The 21,959-nt window shown below is 40.1% G+C and overlaps 1 protein-coding gene across 7 annotated transcripts in view; it reads right to left on the bottom strand.

Moving 5' to 3' along the window:
* The window catches only part of CRPPA (CDP-L-ribitol pyrophosphorylase A), a 200,344-nt gene that overhangs the window by 93,655 nt on the left and 84,730 nt on the right, over window positions 1–21,959 (bottom strand). For all 7 annotated transcript variants that reach the window (XM_048838286.2, XM_048838291.2, XM_048838293.2 and 4 more), the window contains one exon: window positions 11,368–11,413. In XM_048838286.2, the coding sequence (XP_048694243.2) occupies window positions 11,368–11,413 (46 nt within the window). The remainder of the gene's footprint in view (window positions 1–11,367; window positions 11,414–21,959) is intronic.

Here is a 21,959-nt window from a genome sequence, read left to right as displayed (position 1 = left end):
AATCCAACTCTTATTTAATGCAGTTTTTATCCTTTTGATGCCCAGTTAACATGCATACTGACATGTAACGGTTTGTATTGTCTTCTGGGTGCCCATTCTACAAGCATCTAAAAAATAATAAATGTGCAGTATAATTATACTGAAAACAGATCTGTACCACACTTCGAGGACAAAAATAAACAAACCTAAAAAATTAAATGAGCATTGAGGGATTTAAAAGAAATTATACAAATATGACCTGAATGCTCATCAAAACAACATTGGATATAGAAATATATACTAGCCTCGTGTGGAAAGGTTTTAAATATTTAAACACCAAATGATATATGTATTCAGATGTCTTTAACATTGTCTAAGAAAACCTTCCCTCCTTCTCTATGGCATATGATCAAGCACCTCCATATAAAGGGTAACAAATACAGAACAAAAAAAAATTTAAAAACTGCTTATTGCTGGAGTTAGTGTTCTTGGAAAATGAATGAGATTTGTGATCATTTTCAAGCAATTTTTTTATTAACATTAAAACTGAATTAATCGCCTATAAGCTCTAAAGAAGAGGTGGAAGGATGCTGCTATACATTACATTATTTACAATGCCACCAAAGCACAATTTGACAGTGAAGAGAATGGTGGTGAAGTTTTTTGGATTAGGCTACAAGAAAGAAAAATAAATGAGAAACAAGAAGCATCTTCTTACAGACTACAAACACCAGATGAAAGCGAGAATGAAAAATGTATGGCCCAATTCTCAGGCAATTGGAAACCATGGGATACCAGCCTTACGGGAGAATTTATATTCCTATAGATTTGTTGGGCAGAAAGTGAAGCCAAACATGCATCAAAGCTGTCTTCTACATAAAAAGGAAGAATGTTATGATGTAAAAAGTGGGACCTGCATGTACAGGAGAAGCATCCTGAATTTACTTCTTACCAGCAGAGAGGAACTGGTTGAGAATAGTAGAGAAGCTTGAAACGAGAAACCACAAATCACATCAATTTAGCATAGTACAAAAAATGAAGCAGTACAAGATGTGTGTACATAATGGAGCAATTCAAGGGTAGAAGATTTCAAAAAATGAAGTGTTGAGGAACTAAGTATTTTAGTAAAGTCAGATTAGAGCAATTATGAAAATCAGCATGTGGAATATGGCTGTGGAATCCTAAAAGGCAGCAGAACAAGACACAACACACAATTTCTCTGAAAGAGGAGTCTGCAAACAAGTAGCGTCCAATGTAACTTCACAAGGGGCTGCTCAAAGATCTCAGTTTAAAAAGTCAACTCCCCACCCCTCAAAAATCTCCTATCCCCTGGACTTTAAGGGGTAAAGGGAGAAGAATACAAAATGGCAATTAAGATTTCTAGGTTAACCTTAATAGAGAGGAGCAAAACATCTTAATACTATCAAAAACAGTTAGAAGGAATAACAAGTCATTTTATTAAAAATAGCAGGTGAGGGAGTAATATTACAGAGAAAGTCCATAAGTGAGGAGAGTAATAAAATTAATGATAATTCAAACACCAATGGGATATTGAAATCATTTTTAAAAGATGGCTTCAAGAAGAAAAATAAAGAAAAGAAGTTTGGACAATTAGAATTTATAGAAACAGCTAAAAAAGAGGTACTGGATGGTTGGAAAACTTGATGATACACAAAGTCAATTGGTTTGATGATATGCATCTCTTCACATTAAGAAAATCTGCATATAAACTTATTGTACCACTAACGATGCCTCCTGACTGCCTCTCCTCTCCCCTCTCACCATGCCCTATCTTCCCCTTCAACTGCCAGTTGGGCTGCTTTTCTTCCCTTTTCCTGATCACTGTTATATTGCCTCCCTCCACCTTTCTACTGCTTTGGCCTCCCCTTCCCTGTGCTCAGATGACACTCTTCCTTATCTCTCTGGAACACAACCCAGCCTCTCTCCCTTAACTTCCTCCACTTTGTCCCTGAACATGGAGCAAAATGTAGCTGTGGTGGGATTAAACCTCCAAATGCTGCTTCCTTTTTAACCTGTACTCCTATCAGAAAGTCTCTGTCCATTCCATAACCACAGCTAAAGCTCTCCATGCTGTCAGAATATAATGGGCCAAATCCTGAGGTCCTTAAATCAGTAAAGTCAGGGAGTTTGTTAGACTAAAATTTAAAAAAAACAAATACTTTACTGGGGACTTGCTCTGGTATGTTTAACCCTTCTCTCCAACATAGTAAGACTCCTTTGTTTGAATCCTAAGGCAGCCCAGAGGTCACCCCAACCCATTTTCTGAATCTTGCCATGTCCCAGTTATATCATTGCCTAGTCTTGCCACATCCCAATTTTGTCAAGCTTCATACAAGCAACTGCCCTGACAGTTTCGGACACAGGGTGTTTTCTTAGGCACTTGCCAATTAATCCAACTTGTTACCTGCATTGGACTGTCTTCTGCACCAGACTTAACACTTCGCTGGGACATTCTTTTCTTTTCCACTCACAGTAACATGTACTAAAGTTAAGCGTCATGTCTTCCTCAATTTTGCCTTAGTATCATTTCTGTTTAGTAAGGCTTTCTCACTTCAAATTAAAGATTTCTTATCACTGCTATTGAGAAAGATATAGCAATTTCCTGCAATATCCTTGGGAGACCTAATTGAATTAAAATTTTAAGTATCTTTGGGGTCCACTGTATTAAATGAATGGTCTATTATTGTCTGGATATAACAAAAGAAGGACAGCAGACACATGATATAGAATTTAATCAGGCCACAACTTTATTATATAGATGTACGGGACAACCCAGCAGATAAAGTGTACAGTGCAGGCAAATCCACATTTATTCAAATCATTATCTGGGGCTTCCACCAGCCCCGCTTCATCTTCCATCCCGGTCCCCCCAGCCAATTGGAACTTACCATCCACCCCCCTCATAGGAGGGTTAAGGTGACTATGAGAATGGGGGGAGGGGTCGGCTCCCTGCCGTACCAATCATAGGAGTCCCCAACTTCCCTCCCCCATTCTGTTCCTTTATCTAGCACCTCCTTTTAAGTCCTTTACCAGGCCATTTATCTGGTCACTGGATGCCTTCCCTATGGAGAACCTGCACTGGACATCTGCCAGAAGGAGGTGCCAGCAATTTGCTTGGCAGCCTCCCCCCCACCCAGTCAGGTTCCCCGACATCTCCCAATGGCCTCTTGTATAGCAACCCCAATAGGTGAATCCCCATTCTCCCGCAAGAACCCATTGTCCCTTGCACCATGCCAGCATCGTCAAGGGGCACCAGCCACTGAGTTGTCCTCAACCAGGTACCACAACAACTGCCTTCTGCGGTGGGAAGTATAGGTGACCAGCACTCTGGATCCTTAAATTGAAAGAACTCATTAAAAAACAATGTCTTGCACAGCTCAGCTGTGTGCCCGGAGCCAAGAATCTCCATGCCACCGACTACATCATATGCCAAGGTTCGATAGAGCTCAGATTCGTTGCTAGCTCCTGGTGCAAGCTCACAAAATCTGTCAAACTGGAAACAAGACAAGGCGTCTGCTATGCCATTATCCATGCCTGGCACATGCTTGGGAGAAAAACAGATGCTGAGGTGTAAACATTGTAGAACAAATGCCCTCACCGACTTCATAACCCTGTGCGATATGGAAATTTGCGACTGATAACCTGTACCACTGCCATGTTGTCACACCAGAAGCACACCCTTCTTAGCCAGCTCCGGTCCCCAAATAAGCATTGCAATTAAAATGGGAAAAAATTCCAAGGAAGTCATATCATGCACCACTCTGTTTTGTGTACAAATGGCAGGCTGTTTCTGGGCACACCACCTGCCTTGATAAAACACCCCAAAACCTGTACCCCCTGCAGCATCCGAATGGATTTTTAAACCCCCTTGTAATAGCCATTCCTCCCTCCACAATGATACTCCATTGAAGTGACTTAAAAAAAACCGTTCCCACACCTTCAAATCCTCCTTCATCTCTCTAGTGACTCGTATGTAATGGTGTGGCCTGGCTACACCCACTCTTGCCACTGCCATCCAGGCACAAAATGCACTCCCCGGGGCAACAACCCTGCAGGCAAAGTTCAGGTTCCCCAGAACAGATTGCAGGTCTCACAGTGAGTTTTTTGGCTCCTACTGCTCTCCTGAGCAATCCCAATAGCTCCTGAAGCTTATCCTGAGGGAGCCACGATATGCCCTCCCTGGTGTCCAGCTTGATCCCCACGTAGGTCAATGTAGTCTGTTTTTTCTTCCACTAGGGGTACCCCCCAACTGTTTAGCCAGGACCTGAAATGTGTCCAATAGGTGAACACAGTCATTTGACCCAGTTCGTCCTGCAAACAAAAAAATCATCCAAATAATGCACTCCTTGGCATGGTCCCACTGCCCGCACCACTGTCCAGTGCAACATTGTACTACATTTTTCAAATGCTGAACAGGATACCGCACAGCCCATGGGCACAGCCTTGTCACAATAAAATTGTCCCTCAAAAAAGACCAAACTCAGGGGGGAAATCCTCAAGTTTTCTATAGGTAATTGGTCAAATGGCCCAGCCACCCTGCCCTCCTTTAATTCCTGTGTAATCTTCTGTTCAACAATATGTTCCATCCCAGTTACTGACTTAAATTTTTTTGACATCACATGAGTCCTACTCCTCACAAAGGGGATCCGAAATCCCACAGTAAACCCCTCCCACAAATATGCCTCATCTGCCTTGTTAGGGTAATCCCATAGGAGAACCCTTAATACCTCCAGCCTAACTAGCGTCGGTGCCAGTGTGCATTGCACTGCCCCCAGTTTGTCCCCCTCCCCAGCTTGCGTTCTGTGTCCCAGACCCTGCTCCAACCAAGCCAGACCTGCAGTTGGCCCTTGAGCCACTCCCAGTCCTGTTTCCTCCTTGTGATCATCCCTTACCGCTCTGGCAAGAACAGGCTGAATGGGTCCCAAAACATGCCTTACAAACGTGCCTGAATTTACAGGTGCTGCCAAAACAACCACCATCATTAAATCCCCAGCAAATATTATTATGTGACTCAGGCCCCTCCCAAGCTTGCTGTGGTATGAACAAGCCACTGTCTGTGTGAACTCCTTGGCGTCATCCACTCCAACCACAGTGTGTGATGAGGTATGTCCCACTGGATGCAGTTGGTGTTGCTGTCCTTAATCGAAACTGCTCATCCCTCCTTAAATGCAGTGCAGTCATTAATGTGGGCCTGGACTGTATGTAATCTCTTGATGGGGAATATATGACATATGTGACACCTGGCGTTTCAAAGGACTATATTGAACAATGTGCCAGGCAACAATGGACTTTTGAAACAAAAACTACTGGGTTTTCCTGAGCAATATTTAGGGAGAGGTGAATGCAAATTCCTCACCTCCGGTTATGCAAAAACTCAGTCTTTTGAAGCTACATCCTGAGGAGTGGGGCTGTGTCTGCTGATCGCCTATTACAAGAGGCCCAGCTCAAAGGCCCAAGCTGTATAAAGGAAAGATTGAACTATTCCTGGTTGTTCTGATTCTGAGACAGTTATGAACTTGTAACTACAGGAAAAAATGACTTATGCGTTTTGAAAGACTGACACCTACTGTTTTTAATATGTTTTCTCTATAATATTTTCACCTTAAGAATAAATGTGCTTGCTTATAAGTAGCTGTGTTGTAACTTATAACTGCAGGCAATATACTGGACATAGCCTCTGGAGAGAAAGCTAAATGCAGATGATGGCCTTTTAGGCAGTCTGGCTTGCTGGGGATATCACAATGTGGGTAGGAAAAACCCCAGTCAGGAGGGAGAGAGACACGGGTCTCCGCCCAAGAGAGGTAATGTCTGGGAGACAAAAGCCTAAAAGTGCATGCCCTTGGTGGACCATAGGGAAACAATACAGGTGCAGTTTCCCTAAACTGTGAAAGCTACAAAGTACAGTACAAAGGTATCATTATAAATGCAAAGAAAACAAATTTGCAGCACGATGATTCACCTGTCTACAATGTATTAGGGATGGAACTGAATAAAATAGTAAAAAAATTGTATACAAATGTATGATTCACTCAAAATAAAGGGTAGTTCCACTCTCACATTCTTCTAACAGTAACTGTAAGTAAAATAAGAATTCACAGAAATACACCTGCATTTATACAGGAGTGTTTAAACATATCAAGAATGAGAATTTCCCCTTCCCTGCAAAGAGGAATTAACAGCGACTTTTATTTGTATTACCCAAATACTGAGAAATCTGAGCTGCAAACTTCCTAGTTTCACTGCCATAGACATATCAACATTACGAGAATTCATAGTTCATGCTGGAACAGTATGTAATGCAGCATATTAGGCATTTAAGATCATTCAGTGTTCAATTAACTTCAGGGCAAATAGAATTGATACAGATTTATTTTTAAAACTTGCTGTGAAAATATATGAAATCTGTTTTCACTAAAAAATGATGCTTTCAGAAACTTGAAAGAACATCTTGTGAAGTGTTTAGGAAAGTGTGAAAAAATTATGGAAATTATAGCCTGCAGACTGAGGTATCTGAAGTCTGAAAAATTAAAAAGGAGGGAAAAATTAAATAATCTACAAAGTCAAGAAATCTACAAAAGCAAACAAATCTAGGTTAAAACTGAGACTTCGTTCTTAACCGGACCGCTTTGTGCTGAGGTACTGTAATCCATAGAATGCTTCAGATCAGATTATTCAGTGACATCTCTCATCGCCTCCTCTCTAGAATTATACCCAATCTTTTAAATTAAATGTGTGCATGTATATATATATTATTATGTATACACACACAACCCACGGCATGCTATCATTTGAGCAATGCCTAAGTCAAGCATAAAGGTAAAGTTGGTAAAAAAACTAGTCAGATTCTTGCAAATCTACAAACAAACAAAAAAAATCTATAAGGTTTTTTTTTTTTGGCTTCATTACCTGAACGGAGATTAATACCTTATCAAGGTCCTAGAAAATTAATTGCAAACAGCAGTCGTCAGCTTTTAAGCATAACATTTTTTTAATTACACACACACACACACACTTCCTTTTGTAAAATATTTGCATGACATGGCCCCCTCAAGCCATCACTGAAATGCTTGTCCTTTATAAGCACTTGTTTAGTTTAGTTGACCTGTGTTCTACCTCAGTTCTTCAGTGAATTCAACAGAATGTCCATGCTGTGGCTGCAACATGTCAAGCTAATGTCTTATGGTTCTACTGTCCCTTACCACAGAAAAGCATACAAGAGTCAATAAACTACTCTGGAAACTTGATATGGTTTATCCTGCAGAACTTCTAAGCTATCACTTTCTCATGGAAGAAGGATTTCTATCTGTGCAGACATGGGAGGTGAGGGGGTGGGGATTGACCGCCATTAGGTGTCCAGTCTGTGGGTATAAACTTTCTTCAAAGCTCCATAGTTCTTCATAGAACACAACAAACCTAACCAAACCTATGATTGCCCACTGAACAAACACAAACACAAAAACAACTATCAAACTCAACACTGTGCATACTATCATTAGCATATAAAGAAGGGAGGGAGCAACATTTGTGGTGGCAGAGAAGGAAGAGTTTACTTCCATTCAGCACTGATTATTATGGGCACCCATTGCCACATAGTGGAAACATGCCATTGGTTAGGGTCTAGACTGCCTTCCTAGCCCTGACTGAAAATCCTGCATCATCTACATATGCCCTTTGATAAACATGGAACTCACAGAAGTGTTTTTCAGAACCTTTCACATGTGCTCTCCATATAATATGGAATTCCTGATTTCCATAAACTGAGGCTGAAAGTCTGTCACTACATTTGTGCTTGCCTCCAAAATTGGGATTTGTCCCCACACATGGATAAGCAGGTGTCTATCCAGCCAACTATGCATGCAGAATGCCCAGTCTGCATGTGCACATTGATAAGCACGCATGTTAAAGTAGTTACAGAAGCAGGGCTCTGCTCATTAAAAAAGTTCAGGCTCTAAATTACAAAATTCTTGTTGATAAGCTACTTAAAGTTTACATGTTTGAACTCGAGTTCAAAGATACTTACCCAGGGGCAGTAGTCCTAATAGAGATTTTTTAGGATATTTTGTATTATCCAGATCTCATTTCCAAATGAGTCAGCCTGACTACAAGATGAGGTTTCCTTACTGATAGGCAATTAAAAAATAGACATGTGCCACCTTGTCTGCATACTCTGCAAGTTCATACCTGCTGAACTAAAGAAAAGCATTGTTACTGTTTATAAAATGAATGGTGCTGGGGTTTTGTGACTTAAGGAAGTGAGAAAATAAATAAGTATGTTTTAAGAAAACAGTTTCAGAAGATAGTGACTCATGAAGCTGTTTATATATTGCACTGCACTGAAAATGAAAGTTATATTTGTGTTGTCCTTACCTACATCAGAGTTCAGTTTAGTGGGCTGGAATTTGTCTATCATCAGGTCTCATTTAGCCAGCAGCTGAAAACCTAGTTCTGCTCTTCTGAAGCATTTGGGACTTGTTAGCTTTTCTTGCATAGGTAGAATTACATTTGTAATGTGGATGACTAAGGAATAAGTCACCTAATTACTGTCAGATGATGAATTGTGACTTCTTTCACACACTATTCTACAGCCAAGTACTTATCTTTACAACAATTTTTCTTTTATTTAATTATATTAAATTACAATTAGGCAATTAATCAAAGAAAAATGATAGAAATGCAAGAGTATCCTGTAATAAATAAAATAGCAAAATAAGTCATTGTTCAGAAAGTCCATGAGACCATCACTGGAAAAAGGTAGTAAAAAGAAAACTATTCCTTAGCCAAGCTGTGCACAGCCATAACTATAAATTTGACATTTTGGCTCATAAAGAATAAACTCTTTAAAGATTTGTTTATCCAAGATTATAACTCAAAGCAAAAAGATACCATCTGTAGTCAGACAGTGAAGACTTCTCCAAATTATTCTCATCAGAACGCACATAATTTAACTTAAATGGATTAAATGCTGTAACTTAAATGGATTTCCTTACTGCCTGAGTTAAAAGAAAAGCATTAGTATTGCTTAAAGGTCAAGGATGTCATCTGTGATAGACAACGTGCACTACAGAACTTTTAGTGTGTACGTAAATGTTGGCCTGTTTTGAACAGGGGCCTAAAGGACTAAGGAGGCACCAACTACCTGTAGCTTGAGTAGCAGCAGGAAAGGGGAAACAGGCTCTGAAGAGCCACTACACCATAAGAGGCTCCCGTCCCTGATGTACATGACAGCAAAGCTGCACCAGTGTGTCAGGTGGTGTGCGTTGCACTGGATCTGGATCAGGTGCAGTTTGCTCCCTCCCAGAAGAGCCACAGAAAATGGAGAAACCACAGAAAATCATAGTCTCCTTCTGGGTTGCTCAACAGTGTGCTGCCTCTTACTCTGGGCTTATGGTAAAGCCATGATTTAGCACAAAATTATTAAATATTCTTTACCCATAAATCACAAAACATCACAAAAGTCGCTGAAAGAAAATTAATGCTATCTTTTATAATTCAATAGGGTTATACTTTTAACTGTATTAAAAAAACTTTGAAACATACAAAACGTTGGTAGATCCTGAAAACCCTCACTCAAACTAGTAGCTCTTAGTCACAAAAGTAACCCCATTGATGCAGTACAACATGAGAGCCCTACATGTGCAATGCAAAAAATAAAGCATAGGTCACTTTAAAATTATGTTAAAGGCAAAGGCAGTAAAAATGAAGAAATAATTTAAGGTAATAGTTACTGGATAAATTGCCATTTACGTTTGTGATAGATGGGATAGTTAAGGGTGAAATGGTGCAGGAGGAGTGGAAAATGAGAAAAACATATATAGAGACTTGGGTATGGGTGGGTTTTTAAAACTAAATATTGATCCTTTAGCCAAGATATGGTCAGCCTATTAAATTAAGTACGGTTTTGGACTGTTTGTATTGTTTATGTAAATCTAGTTCAGCTAAGTTACTCTTGGCATGTCTAAGCACTTAAATAATTTATGTCAGTTTGAGCACGCAGATCAGCCTTGGGTGGGCTCAACAAGTTTGAGTGACAAAATAAAATGGTGCTTTGTTAAGTGGACATTTATAAATTCAGTATCAAAACAAAACATGTTAAGGTAAAAATCACGAGCCCCGTACTATACACACTCTATTGATTTTAATGTGAATTCCTCTCATGGAGGGCTTGGACCTGTCTGTGGCTAGCTTCTCAGCTGGCATAAATTGGCATAGCTCCATTCACATCAATGAAACTCTGCCACCTTATGCCAGCTGAAGATGTGATCACTGATTATATAATCCTTAACTACTGTTCTGTCACCAGTTTATTTCCCCAGTTTAACTTTGATCCCCCAAACACATATGTTCTTAACTGCAAGCATATGAGAACTCCTGCTAAAGTCTGTGAGCATACTCATGTACTTAAAGTTAAGCACATGCACAAGGGCTTGTGGGATTTGGACCTATATTATTCAAACTGAAAAAAAAAATCTAATTACTTTTCAGTATTATATCATCTGGTTAATTTTTGCATTTTTGTTAGCATAGAAACCTCATTTTTATTACTTTCTATCTCTGAATTTATGGTATAAGCATAAACATAATACCTAGCCAAATACAGGAATTAAAAGGAGTATTGTTATCAAGTTATATTATCTGATCTTCTTCCTGATTTTACCAGGTCACAAATTCCAGTTAATTTCACGTTAGAGTTCTCATGCACTAATACAGTGCAGCAGTATTTTACCCATAAACCAAACATTGTTATTTGTTTTTCAAAAACACACTTTTAAACAAAATTTGTGGAACCATTCCTAATGGACTTAGATTTTTCAAATTCTTGTTTTTACAAAATCTGAGTTTCACTAAATGTTACCTGTCAGTTTCTCTTTAAATATTAGTGGCAAGAAAGAGGGGGAAAAATACAGTAATCGTAGAAGAGTCAACCAGGGCAATTTGTACTATGAATAATGTTTTGGAATAAGTCTGTACAGTATAAAGCACTAAATATACAAAAATATGTGCCAAAATTGCATAAATTTTAAACTGACCTTTGTGTGTACTCAATATAGAACGGTTATAAATTAACTGTCTTGTTAGTATAATAAATAGCCATATCTTTTTACAACATTTTCACCTCTAAATCACAAATATTCCACATTTTCTTTATAGTCTAAATATTCTTTAATCTTTACACATATGAGTAAAATATATACAAACATTACAACGATATAAATAATAAATAACAAAGTTGGTATTTTTAAAAGAACTAACCAAAGCAGTTGTATGGTTATTGTTTCTTCTGGTGATAAATTTAAAACAGTGTCAGACTAAATTCTGGGTTTGGATTTGAGAATTATACAACTGATGGTCACAAAGACAAACACATACCCTTAATAACTGATTCAGCAGCATACAGATCCCACTTGTAGGTCACCTAAAGGACAGATAAACCTCATTAGATTTAACAGAGCAGGAAGGAATGTAAAACCAATAAAATAGTGCCCTGGAGGCAATTCTTTACATTTGAAATACCACAAACAAATGATATAGTCAATTTCTTAATTATAGTAAATACTACTGGCAAATGTGAGAACATAAGTTACAAAAATCACAAGACGTTATAGAATCACACTTTTTCGTTAAATATTTAGATCTGTTTCAAGATAATTTAAAACTATCACGTTTTGTAACTCTTTAGGGAGCCTTAACAAGCTTGTTATCCTCTAGATCAGGGGTCAGTAACCTTTCAGAAGTGATGTGCCAAGTCTTCATTTATTCACTCTAATTTAAGGTTTCGCGTGCCAGTAATACATTTTAACATTTTTAAAAGGTCTCTTTCTATAAGTCTATAATATATAACTAAACTATTGTTGTATGTAAAGTAAATAAGGTTTTAAAAATGTTAAGAAGATTCATTTAAAATTAAATTAAAGTGCAGAGCCCCCCGGACCAGTGGCCAGGAGCCGGGCAGTATGAGTGCCACCCTGATCTCAAGAGGTGGGATGGAAGAGATGGCTTACTAATGGACCTCTCTGTGTTAGTAGCATCTGTTTAGTGTAGCAGCCTTTGGGTGAGTACCTTGAGATTGGCCCACACTACTACAAATACCTTGGAAAGAATTCAGTGAATGGAAAAAGGACAATTTCTGTCAGACAGAATCCAAAGGTAGATACTGAAGATTATGGGCAAAAGAAAGGTGTTCTGAAGGACTATCAGTTGATGGATTGTGGCTTACTAAGGACGTAGAAACCTCCACAAAAAATATATGCAGTTGAGAGAGAGAGAGAGAGAGACTGCCTCAGCATTTTTAATGACTTTAAAAACTGTTTACCATCAAATAAGAGACAATAGGCTGAAGATATTCTATTCAGATTCTCTGAAATTTCAAGAAACTTTTGAAGCATCATTACTGTGTCAGTTCTTCTTCATTAGAGTGGAGTTCTTTTCCTCTGTTGGAAATAAGAAGACTGATGTTGATCTCTCTGGAGTCATATCAGTTCTTGGCACGTGTAGCATAACTCATTAAAGCACCAAAAAGCTTCACAGAAAAGCCAGTAACCATAATACTTTATACATTCACTGTGTGTAACAAGCTAATGTAGAGCTTAATATATAGCTGAGGACAATTCTGCAAGATGATGAGCACAATGCAGATTTGAGCCTGAAGACTTCAACTCCCCTGCTAGAGGCATTAGTGATATCTGAAAATGTTATAAAAAGGATTGAATGAACATTCAGGGCCATATTCTGTCACTCTTACAGTGAGTAGTAGTACCTTACTTTACAAGTAATCCCACTGAAAACAGGGGTGTTGACTCAAGGAATAAGGTACTTTTCAATATGAAAAAGCATGGCAGAATCTGTTCTTTAGGGAGGATGAATAAGAAAATAGATGGTAGAGATTTTGTGCTTCTGAAAAAATATTCTCCCAAAAAAATTATTTTAAAATTTTTTGTTTTATGCAGTCAATGCATAAGGAATGTCTTAAATTCTGCTCTAAAAATGATAGCGTTGTACAAGTAGTGCTGAAGGTTCAATACATCACCTCTTCATCTAAGACTTACTACTGTCTTATTAGAAATAACGTTGAGTGGAAATTTACTGTGCAAGATGGATGATGTGTTTTGAACTGGCTCCAGACCTAGCAATGTACTTATGAATCCTAAAATAATAGATTGTTGAAAAATTTCATGCTACAAAAATACAATAGCTACTCTGAGAGAAGAAAAGTCTTGAGGAATAATGCTTCACAAACCGCAAACCAACAATAATATCTTTAAGCTGGAGGGGCACAGTCTTGGGCATCTGAATCCACACCAACCTTGACAATAGCGAAGGATCTACAGTCATCATCAGACATGGTAAACAGTGGATTTCACAGTAAAATAAGGGTCTGAAGAGACCTCAATCAAGAAGTTTCAGATCTTACTGAATGCAGTGCAAGGCATGCTTGATACACCCTCCACTAAAACCCACATATCAGAGCAGGAGAACAATAACTGAGGTGCTAAAAGAAAATGGGGGAACTAAAACAAAAGGATACAGAATGATCAAAAAACACCAAAGTAATAATTATGTTTACTATGAAGATGGTTTCGATGGAAATCATAAGATGACAACATAAGACTCATTGGAGTATCAACAGACAACAAAGTATCACTATTAAGTTTGTAGAGTGGTTTCTAACAAGTCAATCAACTTGGATGTTAAAAGGTCCCTGTAAAGTACACAGGACGCAAGTTGGTGACTCAGAAGAACAAGTACACCATGCCATCACCTCTTTTAAGACGTCATCTTGTTCTCCAGATTCTCAGATTTCATTTTAAAAAAACCTAAATCTTTAATCTTTATGGTTGCAAGGAAACCTCCAAAAAGCAACCCATGTGCAGGATGGATAAAAATCAATTACTTAAAAAAAAATTTAAAAATCTTTTTTTTTTATTTAAAATCAGATTTTTTTGATAAAAAGCTTTTTGAGGAGAAAACTCATCTACAAATAGTTTTAATTAAGATACATTATAGCTCAGATATCGCATCATGGAACAGGGATTATAAATTTTAATTCTATCATATAAGACAATATATTAATGTAATGTTTAAGAAAACTTTGTAAATGAGTTCCAATAGTTCATGGATTAGGGACCCAATCTTATGGGTTTCAGGGGCTTCTGTATAGATTATTTAGGTTAATCATTCTATCTACCCAATGGGACTCAGTGCTCAGTCTAGAAGATACCATCAGAGACGCTTAGTTTTGCAGTTCTCAAACTGTGGATTTGTGTCTCCAGAGAACCATAGAATATCAGGGTTGGAAGGGACCTCAGGAGCTCATCTAGTCCAACCCCCTACTCAAAGCAGGACCAATCCTAAACTAAATCATCCCAGCAAACGCTTTGTCAAGCCTGACCTTAAAAACTTCAAAGGAAGGAGATTCCACAACCTCCCTAAGTAATGCAAAGAGGTATCACCTCCCAGAGATAACCATCCATGTGCTGCACTTGGAGCATTGCCAGAGGTGGAGAAGCAAAAGTAGCTTCACACCACCTTTGTGGTTCCATTATCCTAAGACCAGTGAGGGAGAGAAAGCAGGGTCCTGTTGTTAGGAAGCAAGCCTAATACTTTGGAAATCTGTGTTCAAGAGTGCAAAAAAAACGCACCAAACAAACCCCTAACCAGAGAGCAGAGTGATGTGCAGGAGCAATGAAGGGGAGGAAAAGAGCTTTAGTTTGCTACAAAGGAATACTACTGAAAAGACCGGAAGAGCAGCATCTGGACATGACTGGACTGGTGAGTGAGAGATACTCTTTACAACTGCATTTTTGATAGACTGAAGAGGGAGTGAAGCAAGAGTCAGGAGGTCACAGAGAGATTGCTGTAGATGATCAGGGCACAGGGGAGGGTTTTGGTGGTGGAAACAAAAAAGAACAGATGCATTTGAGGGCACTTCAGAAAAAAATATCAGCACATTTTCAGGTACAGAACTGATGTAGGGAAAGAAGGCAAGAGTAAAGTAAAAAGAAAAAATTTGGCCAACAAGCCTTAGGGTCGGAGGGGATGGCAAGTTGCCTATTTTATTAAAGAGAAGAGGAAAGATGAGGACTTTGAGTTTTAGTAATTTTGAGTTTGGGTTGGCAGCTGACTTCCAGGAACAGATGTTGAACAGACAGTCAGAGACACTCTGAAAGGGTAAAGGTCAGGCTGGAAAGGTAGATATGGAAGTCTCAACATAAAGACAGCAAAGAAAGCTGATGCACCTACTGAAGTCAACCAGGAATAAAATCTAGAGGAAGAAGACACAGCACTAAGGGACTCCTACAGAAAGAGGGAGAAGACAAGATACATTCAAAGGGAAAAGAACCAAGTGAGCACAGTCTCTGAATCCAGTAGCAGAGGAAATTTCTGAAAAGAGGAAGTAATTGACAGTGCTGAAGACAGTGCACAGATTGAGAAGTATGAGATCTCAAGACTTACCTAGAAAGAGGGCATTTCTATTTCTAGCAAGAAAATCTATTTTCAGAGCTCTTTGGTGTCAAGATATGACCATCAATTCCACAGACTCTGTAGCAATGTGTTCCTCATACTCTCATTCCTAACATGCTTACTAAACTCTTCTTCCTCAACGCAGGTTAGTCTGTTTTTCTGTTGTAACAACCCCAACAGCCCTCTTTGTCTCCTGGAATTGCTTCTGTGAATTCATTCTTCCCATAAGACTCTTCCCCAAGCAAAGACCATACTCTGTCTTTTCTCCTTTAAAGTCTCTTCCTTTGTTTCCCAACAGTCCTGATGTGGTTTCTGTTCATTAGCTGTGGGGGCTCTCTGCCTTTGAATGTCCTCCATCCTCATTATGGCTAATGGTTCATTGTGGTTTTGCATCTATGGCTTGCTAAGACCTTCCTGGCTCCATTGTTACCAAGACTCTTTCCTGTTTGTTAGTACTGTTCTCATTTTTATCTTATTGTACATCAGTGCCATATACATTTTCTGCCTGCCACCTTACCCCATCTCTGTACTCCTTTAGGTGCATTCTGCTCCTTTCAGGGGTGGAGAAAATTTAGTTGAATATCACTAATGAACATCTCTATTTTTTATGAGTCAGTAGAGCAACCTCACTTCAACACAGCACCTCTGTTGAGTTTCCCTTCACTTGAGGCAAAAGCCTCCAACAAAGCCAGAAATTTGTCAGGGGTTCTCAATACATTAATTAATTAATTAATTAAAAAATCAGGAGACTTTTGGGCTTCAAAGTTTCTGGGCCCTGGTCTACACTAGGACTTTAGGTCGAATTTAGCAGCGTTAAATCGATGTAAACCTGCACCCGTCCACACGATGAAGCCCTTTATTTCGACTTAAAGGGCTCTTAAAATCGATTTCCTTACTCCACCCCTGACAAGTGGATTAGCGCTTAAATCGGCCTTGCCGGCTCGAATTTGGGGTACTGTGGACACAATTCGATGGTATTGGCCTCCGGGAGCTATCCCAGAGTGCTCCATTGTGACCGCTCTGGACAGCACTCTCAACCCAGATGCACTGGCCAGGTAGACAGGAAAAGAACCGCAAACTTTTGAATCTCATTTCCTGTTTGGCCAGCGTGGCAAGCTGCAGGTGACCATGCAGAGCTCATCAGCAGAGGGGACCATGATGGAGTCCCAGAATCGCAAAAGAGCTCCAGCATGGACTGAACGGCAGGTATGGGATCTGATCGCTATATGGGGAGAGGAATCCGTGCAATCAGAACTCCGTTCCAGTTTTCGAAATGCCAAAACCTTTGTCAAAATCTCCCAGGGCATGAAGGACAGAGGCCATAACAAGGACCCGAAGAAGTGCCGCGTGAAACTTAAGGAGCTGAGGCAAGCCTACCAGAAAACCAGAGAGGCGAGCGGCCGCTCCAGGTAGAGCCCCAAACATGCCGCTTCTATGATGAGCTGCATGCCATTTTAGGGGGTTCAGCCACCACTACCCCAGCCGTGTTGTTTGACTCCTTCAATGGAGATGGAGGCAACACGGAAGCAGATTTTGGGGACGAAGAAGATGATGATGATAAGGTTGTAGATAGTTCACAGCAAGCAAGCGGAGAAACCAGTTTTCCCGACAGCCAGGAACTGCTTCTCACCCTGGACCTGGAGTCAGTACCCCCTGAACCCACCCAAGGCTGCTTCCTGGACCCGGCAGGCGGAGAAGGGACCTCTGGTGAGTGTACCTTTTAAAATACTATACATGGTTTAAAAGCAAGCATGTGAAAGGATTACTTTGCCCTGGCATTCGCGGTTCTCCTGGATGTACTCCCAAAGCCTTTGCATAAGGTTTCTGGAGAGGGCAGCCTTATTGGGTCCTCCATGGTAGGACCCTTTACCACTCCAGGCCAGTAACACGTACTCGCGAATCATTGTACAAAGCATTGCAGTGTATGTTTGCTGGCGTTCAAACAACATCCGTTCTTTATCTCTCTGTGTTATCCTCCGGAGAGTGAGATATCATTCATGGTCACCTGGTTGAAATAGGGTGCTTTTCTTCAGGGGACACTCAGAGGAGCCCGTTCCTGCTGGGCTGCTTACCTGTGGCTGAACAGAAATGTTCCCCGCTGTTAGCCACGGGGAGGGGGGAGGGTTGAGGGGGTAGCCATGCAGTAGGGGGAGGCAAAATGCGACCTTGTAACGAAAGCACATGTGCTATGTATGTAATGTTAACAGCAAGGTTTACCCTGAAAGAGTGTAGCCACTGTTTTATAAAATGTGTCTTTTTAAATACCGCTGTCCCTTTTTTTTTCTCCACCAGCTGCATGTGTTTCAATGATCACAGGATCTTCTCCTTCCCAGAGGCTAGTGAAGCTTAGAAAGAAAAAAAAACGCACTCGTGATGAAATGTTCTCTGAGCTCATGCTGTCCTCCCACACTGACAGAGCACAGACGAATGCGTGGAGGCAAATAATGTCAGAGTGCAGGAAAGCACAAAATGACCGGGAGGAGAGGTGGCGGGCTGAAGAGAGTAAGTGGCGGGCTGAAGACAGGGCTGAAGCTCAAATGTGGCGGGTTGGCTTCAGGGAGCTAAAATCAACAAAGGGGGTGGCTTTACATCAAGGAGTATTTCAGGCAGGACTTCACAGAGGGTTCCAGTAAGAAATGGTGCACCTAAGTAATTGTTCTTATTGGAACAAAGAGGTTAGTCTGGCCTCTGATTGATACATGGCTAGATTTACCTTGCTGCACCTTCTCTGTGAGTGACTGCAGTGTGACCTAGAGGAATGAGTCCCCTAGACAGGGGAGGGGGGGAAGCAAATGAGTACAAAACAAATCTGGTCTATTTCTTGTTTTGATCCACTCCATCTATCTTTTACATCTTTGGCTGGCAGCAGACGGTGCAGAAGGACTGCATGCCATCCACATCTCATGGCTGCTCGGCAGAAGATGGTACAGTACGACTGCTAGCCATCCTCATCTCTTGCCTGCCTGGCAGAAGATGGTACAGTACGACTGCTAGCAATCCGTATTGCCTGCCTGCTCACCATAAGACGGTTCAATATGACTGACTGCAGGACTAAAGAGAATGACCTGGTCAAGTCACTCCAAACTTAGTCCCTGCGCCCATATCTATCCAGGCGCTCCCGGCCGACGTGGCCAGAAGCACCTCGGACATGACGATGACGGCTACCAGTCATATTGTACCGTCTGCTGCCAGAAGGCAATGGGTTGCTGCTACTGTGTACCGTGTCTGCCAGCACCCAGGAGACATACTGTGACTGCTACCTGAGCGGGCTCCACGCTTGCCGTGGTATGGCGTCTGCACAGGTAACTCAGGAAAAAAGGCGTGAAACGATTGTCTGCCCTTGCTTTCACGGAGGGAGGGAGGGAGGGAACGGGGGCCTGACGATATGTACCCAGAACCACCCGCGACAATGTTTTAGCCCCATCAGGCATTGGGATCTCAACCCAGAATTCCAATGGACAGCGGAGACTGCAGGAACTGTGGGATAGCCACCCACAGTGCAACGCTCCGGAAGTCGACGCTAGCCTCGATACTGTGGAAGCACTCCACCGAGTTACTGCACTTAATGCACTTAGAGCATTTTCTGTGGGGACACACACACTAGAATATATAAAACCGATTTCTAAAAAACCGACTTCTATAAATTCAACCTGATTTCGTAGTGTAGACATACCCTGGGTCATTGTAGGGTGGACCATAATAAGAATTGTTTTGGAAAAAATCACCATAAAAAGCTTACAATCAGAGCTTGTCTTTACAGTGAAATGTACTAGAAATTGTAAAATGAAGCCAGATATTAGCACTGACATTTAAAGCAGGGTGGGTAAAAATCAAGGATTTAAATACATAAATAAATAAATAAAATTGATTTTTTTTTTTTTTTTTTTTTTAATAAAATGAGTTTTGAGGAAAAAACCTATCTAAAGATAGATACATTATAGCTCAAAGATATCTCATAATGGAATAGGGATTATAAATTCTAATTCTATAGTATGAGACAATATATTCATGTAACATTTTTAAGAAAAGTTTTGTAATTGAGTTCATGGATTAGGGACCCAATCTTATGGGATTCCAGGGGCTTCTGTATAGATTATTTAGGTTAATCTTTCTATCTACCCAATGGGACTCAGTGCTCAGTCTAGAAAATACCATCAGAGATGAGTAGTTTTGCAGTTCTCAAACTGTGGATTTGTGTCTCCAAAGATAACATGCTTGTTAACAGCAAAAATGTGTTTAAATAAATAATTAAATATGTAACAGACCTCAACCCTATTGTCCCTCTGCAAATTTGTGTACACAAAGTCAATCCCTTACCTCTCTCTACAAGTGCAAAGCTTCAAAAAAGTTCAATGAATAGAAGATTGTTGGAGGCGGAATAGATCTGGACAAGGAGAAGCAGCCTGGAGATAAATGTGAGAAGGGAGGGACAGGCAAAAGAAACAAAAGTGAAACACTTTGAGCAGCATATTCCAGGAGTCTTGAGTCCTTTCTGACTGTAGCCTTCATTGATTTGAGATCTACCATTCCATTCTCTCACTAGAAGAGAAAAGCTATAATGGCAGCAGGCCGTAAGAGAGACCCAGTTTGGGATTATTTGAATGAAGTTTCTCTACCTGTGGGTAAGACAGGCATGCGTGCAAAATGCAAACAGTGCAAGAAAAAAATGCAAGGCCTGGTTGCCCGAATGAAACAACATCATGAGAAGTATTCCTTCTCAGGAGGAAGCTGCGTTGAAGATGATCAAAGGAACATGTCTGAACATGCAGGATCTTCAGGTTGGTAAACTTTTTTATTTCAGACTTCTTTCTTAAGGACTGCCTGTCTTCTTTCTGGACTATTCTTGAATTCTCATGTTTGAGCAAAAAATATAGTTGTTACTCTATGATACTATCATTTTAGATGCAGTTGTGATAAAAAATAAATAGATGAAATACGCAGATCTTCCTTTTACAATTTCACCTTTAAAGTAGTACTGAGTGTCAGTGAATGCAATGAGTAATACTAAATAAGCAGTATGGTAATAATAATTAAATAACTGCATTGACTTATTTTGTTTAGGAGAATCCATCCTCAACATACAGGATTCTGAAGACTATCCACCTTCAAGATCACCACCATCTCTTATAGTTTCAGAGTTATCTGCCAATGATAGTGTTTCAGTCACATCATGTATGTCACATAGCCACAGTTTATCACCTGCAGCAAAAAGAAAAAAAAAAGCCTCCATCATCCAGAAACAGCCATAGATAAGTTTGTAATAAAACCCAGCAAATTACAAAAAGAGGTAATTGTCGAAAAAATTGCCCTGTTTCTTTATACAACAAACTCTCCCTTCCGTATGACTGAGAACCCACACTTCATTAACTTGGTTCAGTCACTAAGACCAGGATACAGTCCACCCAACAGAGCAGATGTCGCAGGCAAATTGCTGGATAAAGTGTATGAAAGAGAAATTGAGCAGTATGCAAAAGCTGTAGAGCATTAAATTGTTAACCTGAGTCTTGATGGGTGGAGTAATGTCCACAATGAGCCTGTTGTATGTGCTTGTGTGACAACAGAAGAAGGGAATGGCTTCCTTACAGAAACAACTGATACATCAGGAAATGCACACACAGCAGAATACTTACAAGAAGTAGCAGTAAAAGCTAGTACAAACTGTGAAAAAAATGCAAATGTCTAGTATGCAGCTTGGTCACAGACTATGCTGCAAACGTATCCAAGATGAGAAGAAATTATTTAGAAGAGAGTCCCACACTAATGACTATACAGTTGCAATGCTCATTTGATGCACCTCCTAGCCAAAGACTTCAGTGTTCCAGAAATAAAGGCTAATGTTGTTGAAATTGCAAAATACTTCCGTAACAACCACTTTTCAGCAGCTCTCTGAACAAAGTGGGAGGAACCAAGCTAACTCTCCCCCAAGACGTGTGATGGAGCTCAGTAGTGGACTGGTTTGAACACTATATCAAGAACTGGCCTTATCTGATGACAGTTTGTGAACAAAATCATGGAAAAAATAGATGGCGCTGTCACAGCCAAAGTTCTCAACATTGGGCTTAAGAGAAACATTGAACACATGCTGAGTACCCTGAAGCCTATTTCTGTCACCTTGAACAAAATGCAGGGAAATAGCGGTTTTATTGCTGACGCTGTTGAATTTTGCAAGGAACCGAGTGAGATCTTAAAAAGAGAAATATGCAATGACAGAGTTAAATTACAAGCATTAAAAAAACGAATGGGACAAGCACTATCTCCAGCTCATTTTCTTGCAAATATTCTCAATACTTGTTACCAGGGTCAAACTTTAACTCCTAAAGGAGAGGAGTTGGCTATGACATGGACAATCATCCCTCCATAATGCCAACTATAATAAACTTCAGAGCTAAGGGTGAACCAGTCAAGAAATATACGTTTGCTGCTGATGTTTTAAAGAAAGTCACCCCAGTGAACTGGTGGAAGTCACTTAAGCATTTGGATTCAGAGACCGTTAAAGTGAT

The sequence above is a fragment of the Caretta caretta genome, chromosome 2 (genome assembly GCF_965140235.1).
Source record: "Caretta caretta isolate rCarCar2 chromosome 2, rCarCar1.hap1, whole genome shotgun sequence".
NCBI classification, from domain to species: Eukaryota; Metazoa; Chordata; order Testudines; family Cheloniidae; genus Caretta; species Caretta caretta.
The sequence above is the reverse complement of the archived record's forward strand: the minus strand, read 5'-3'. Positions and strand labels throughout refer to the sequence as shown.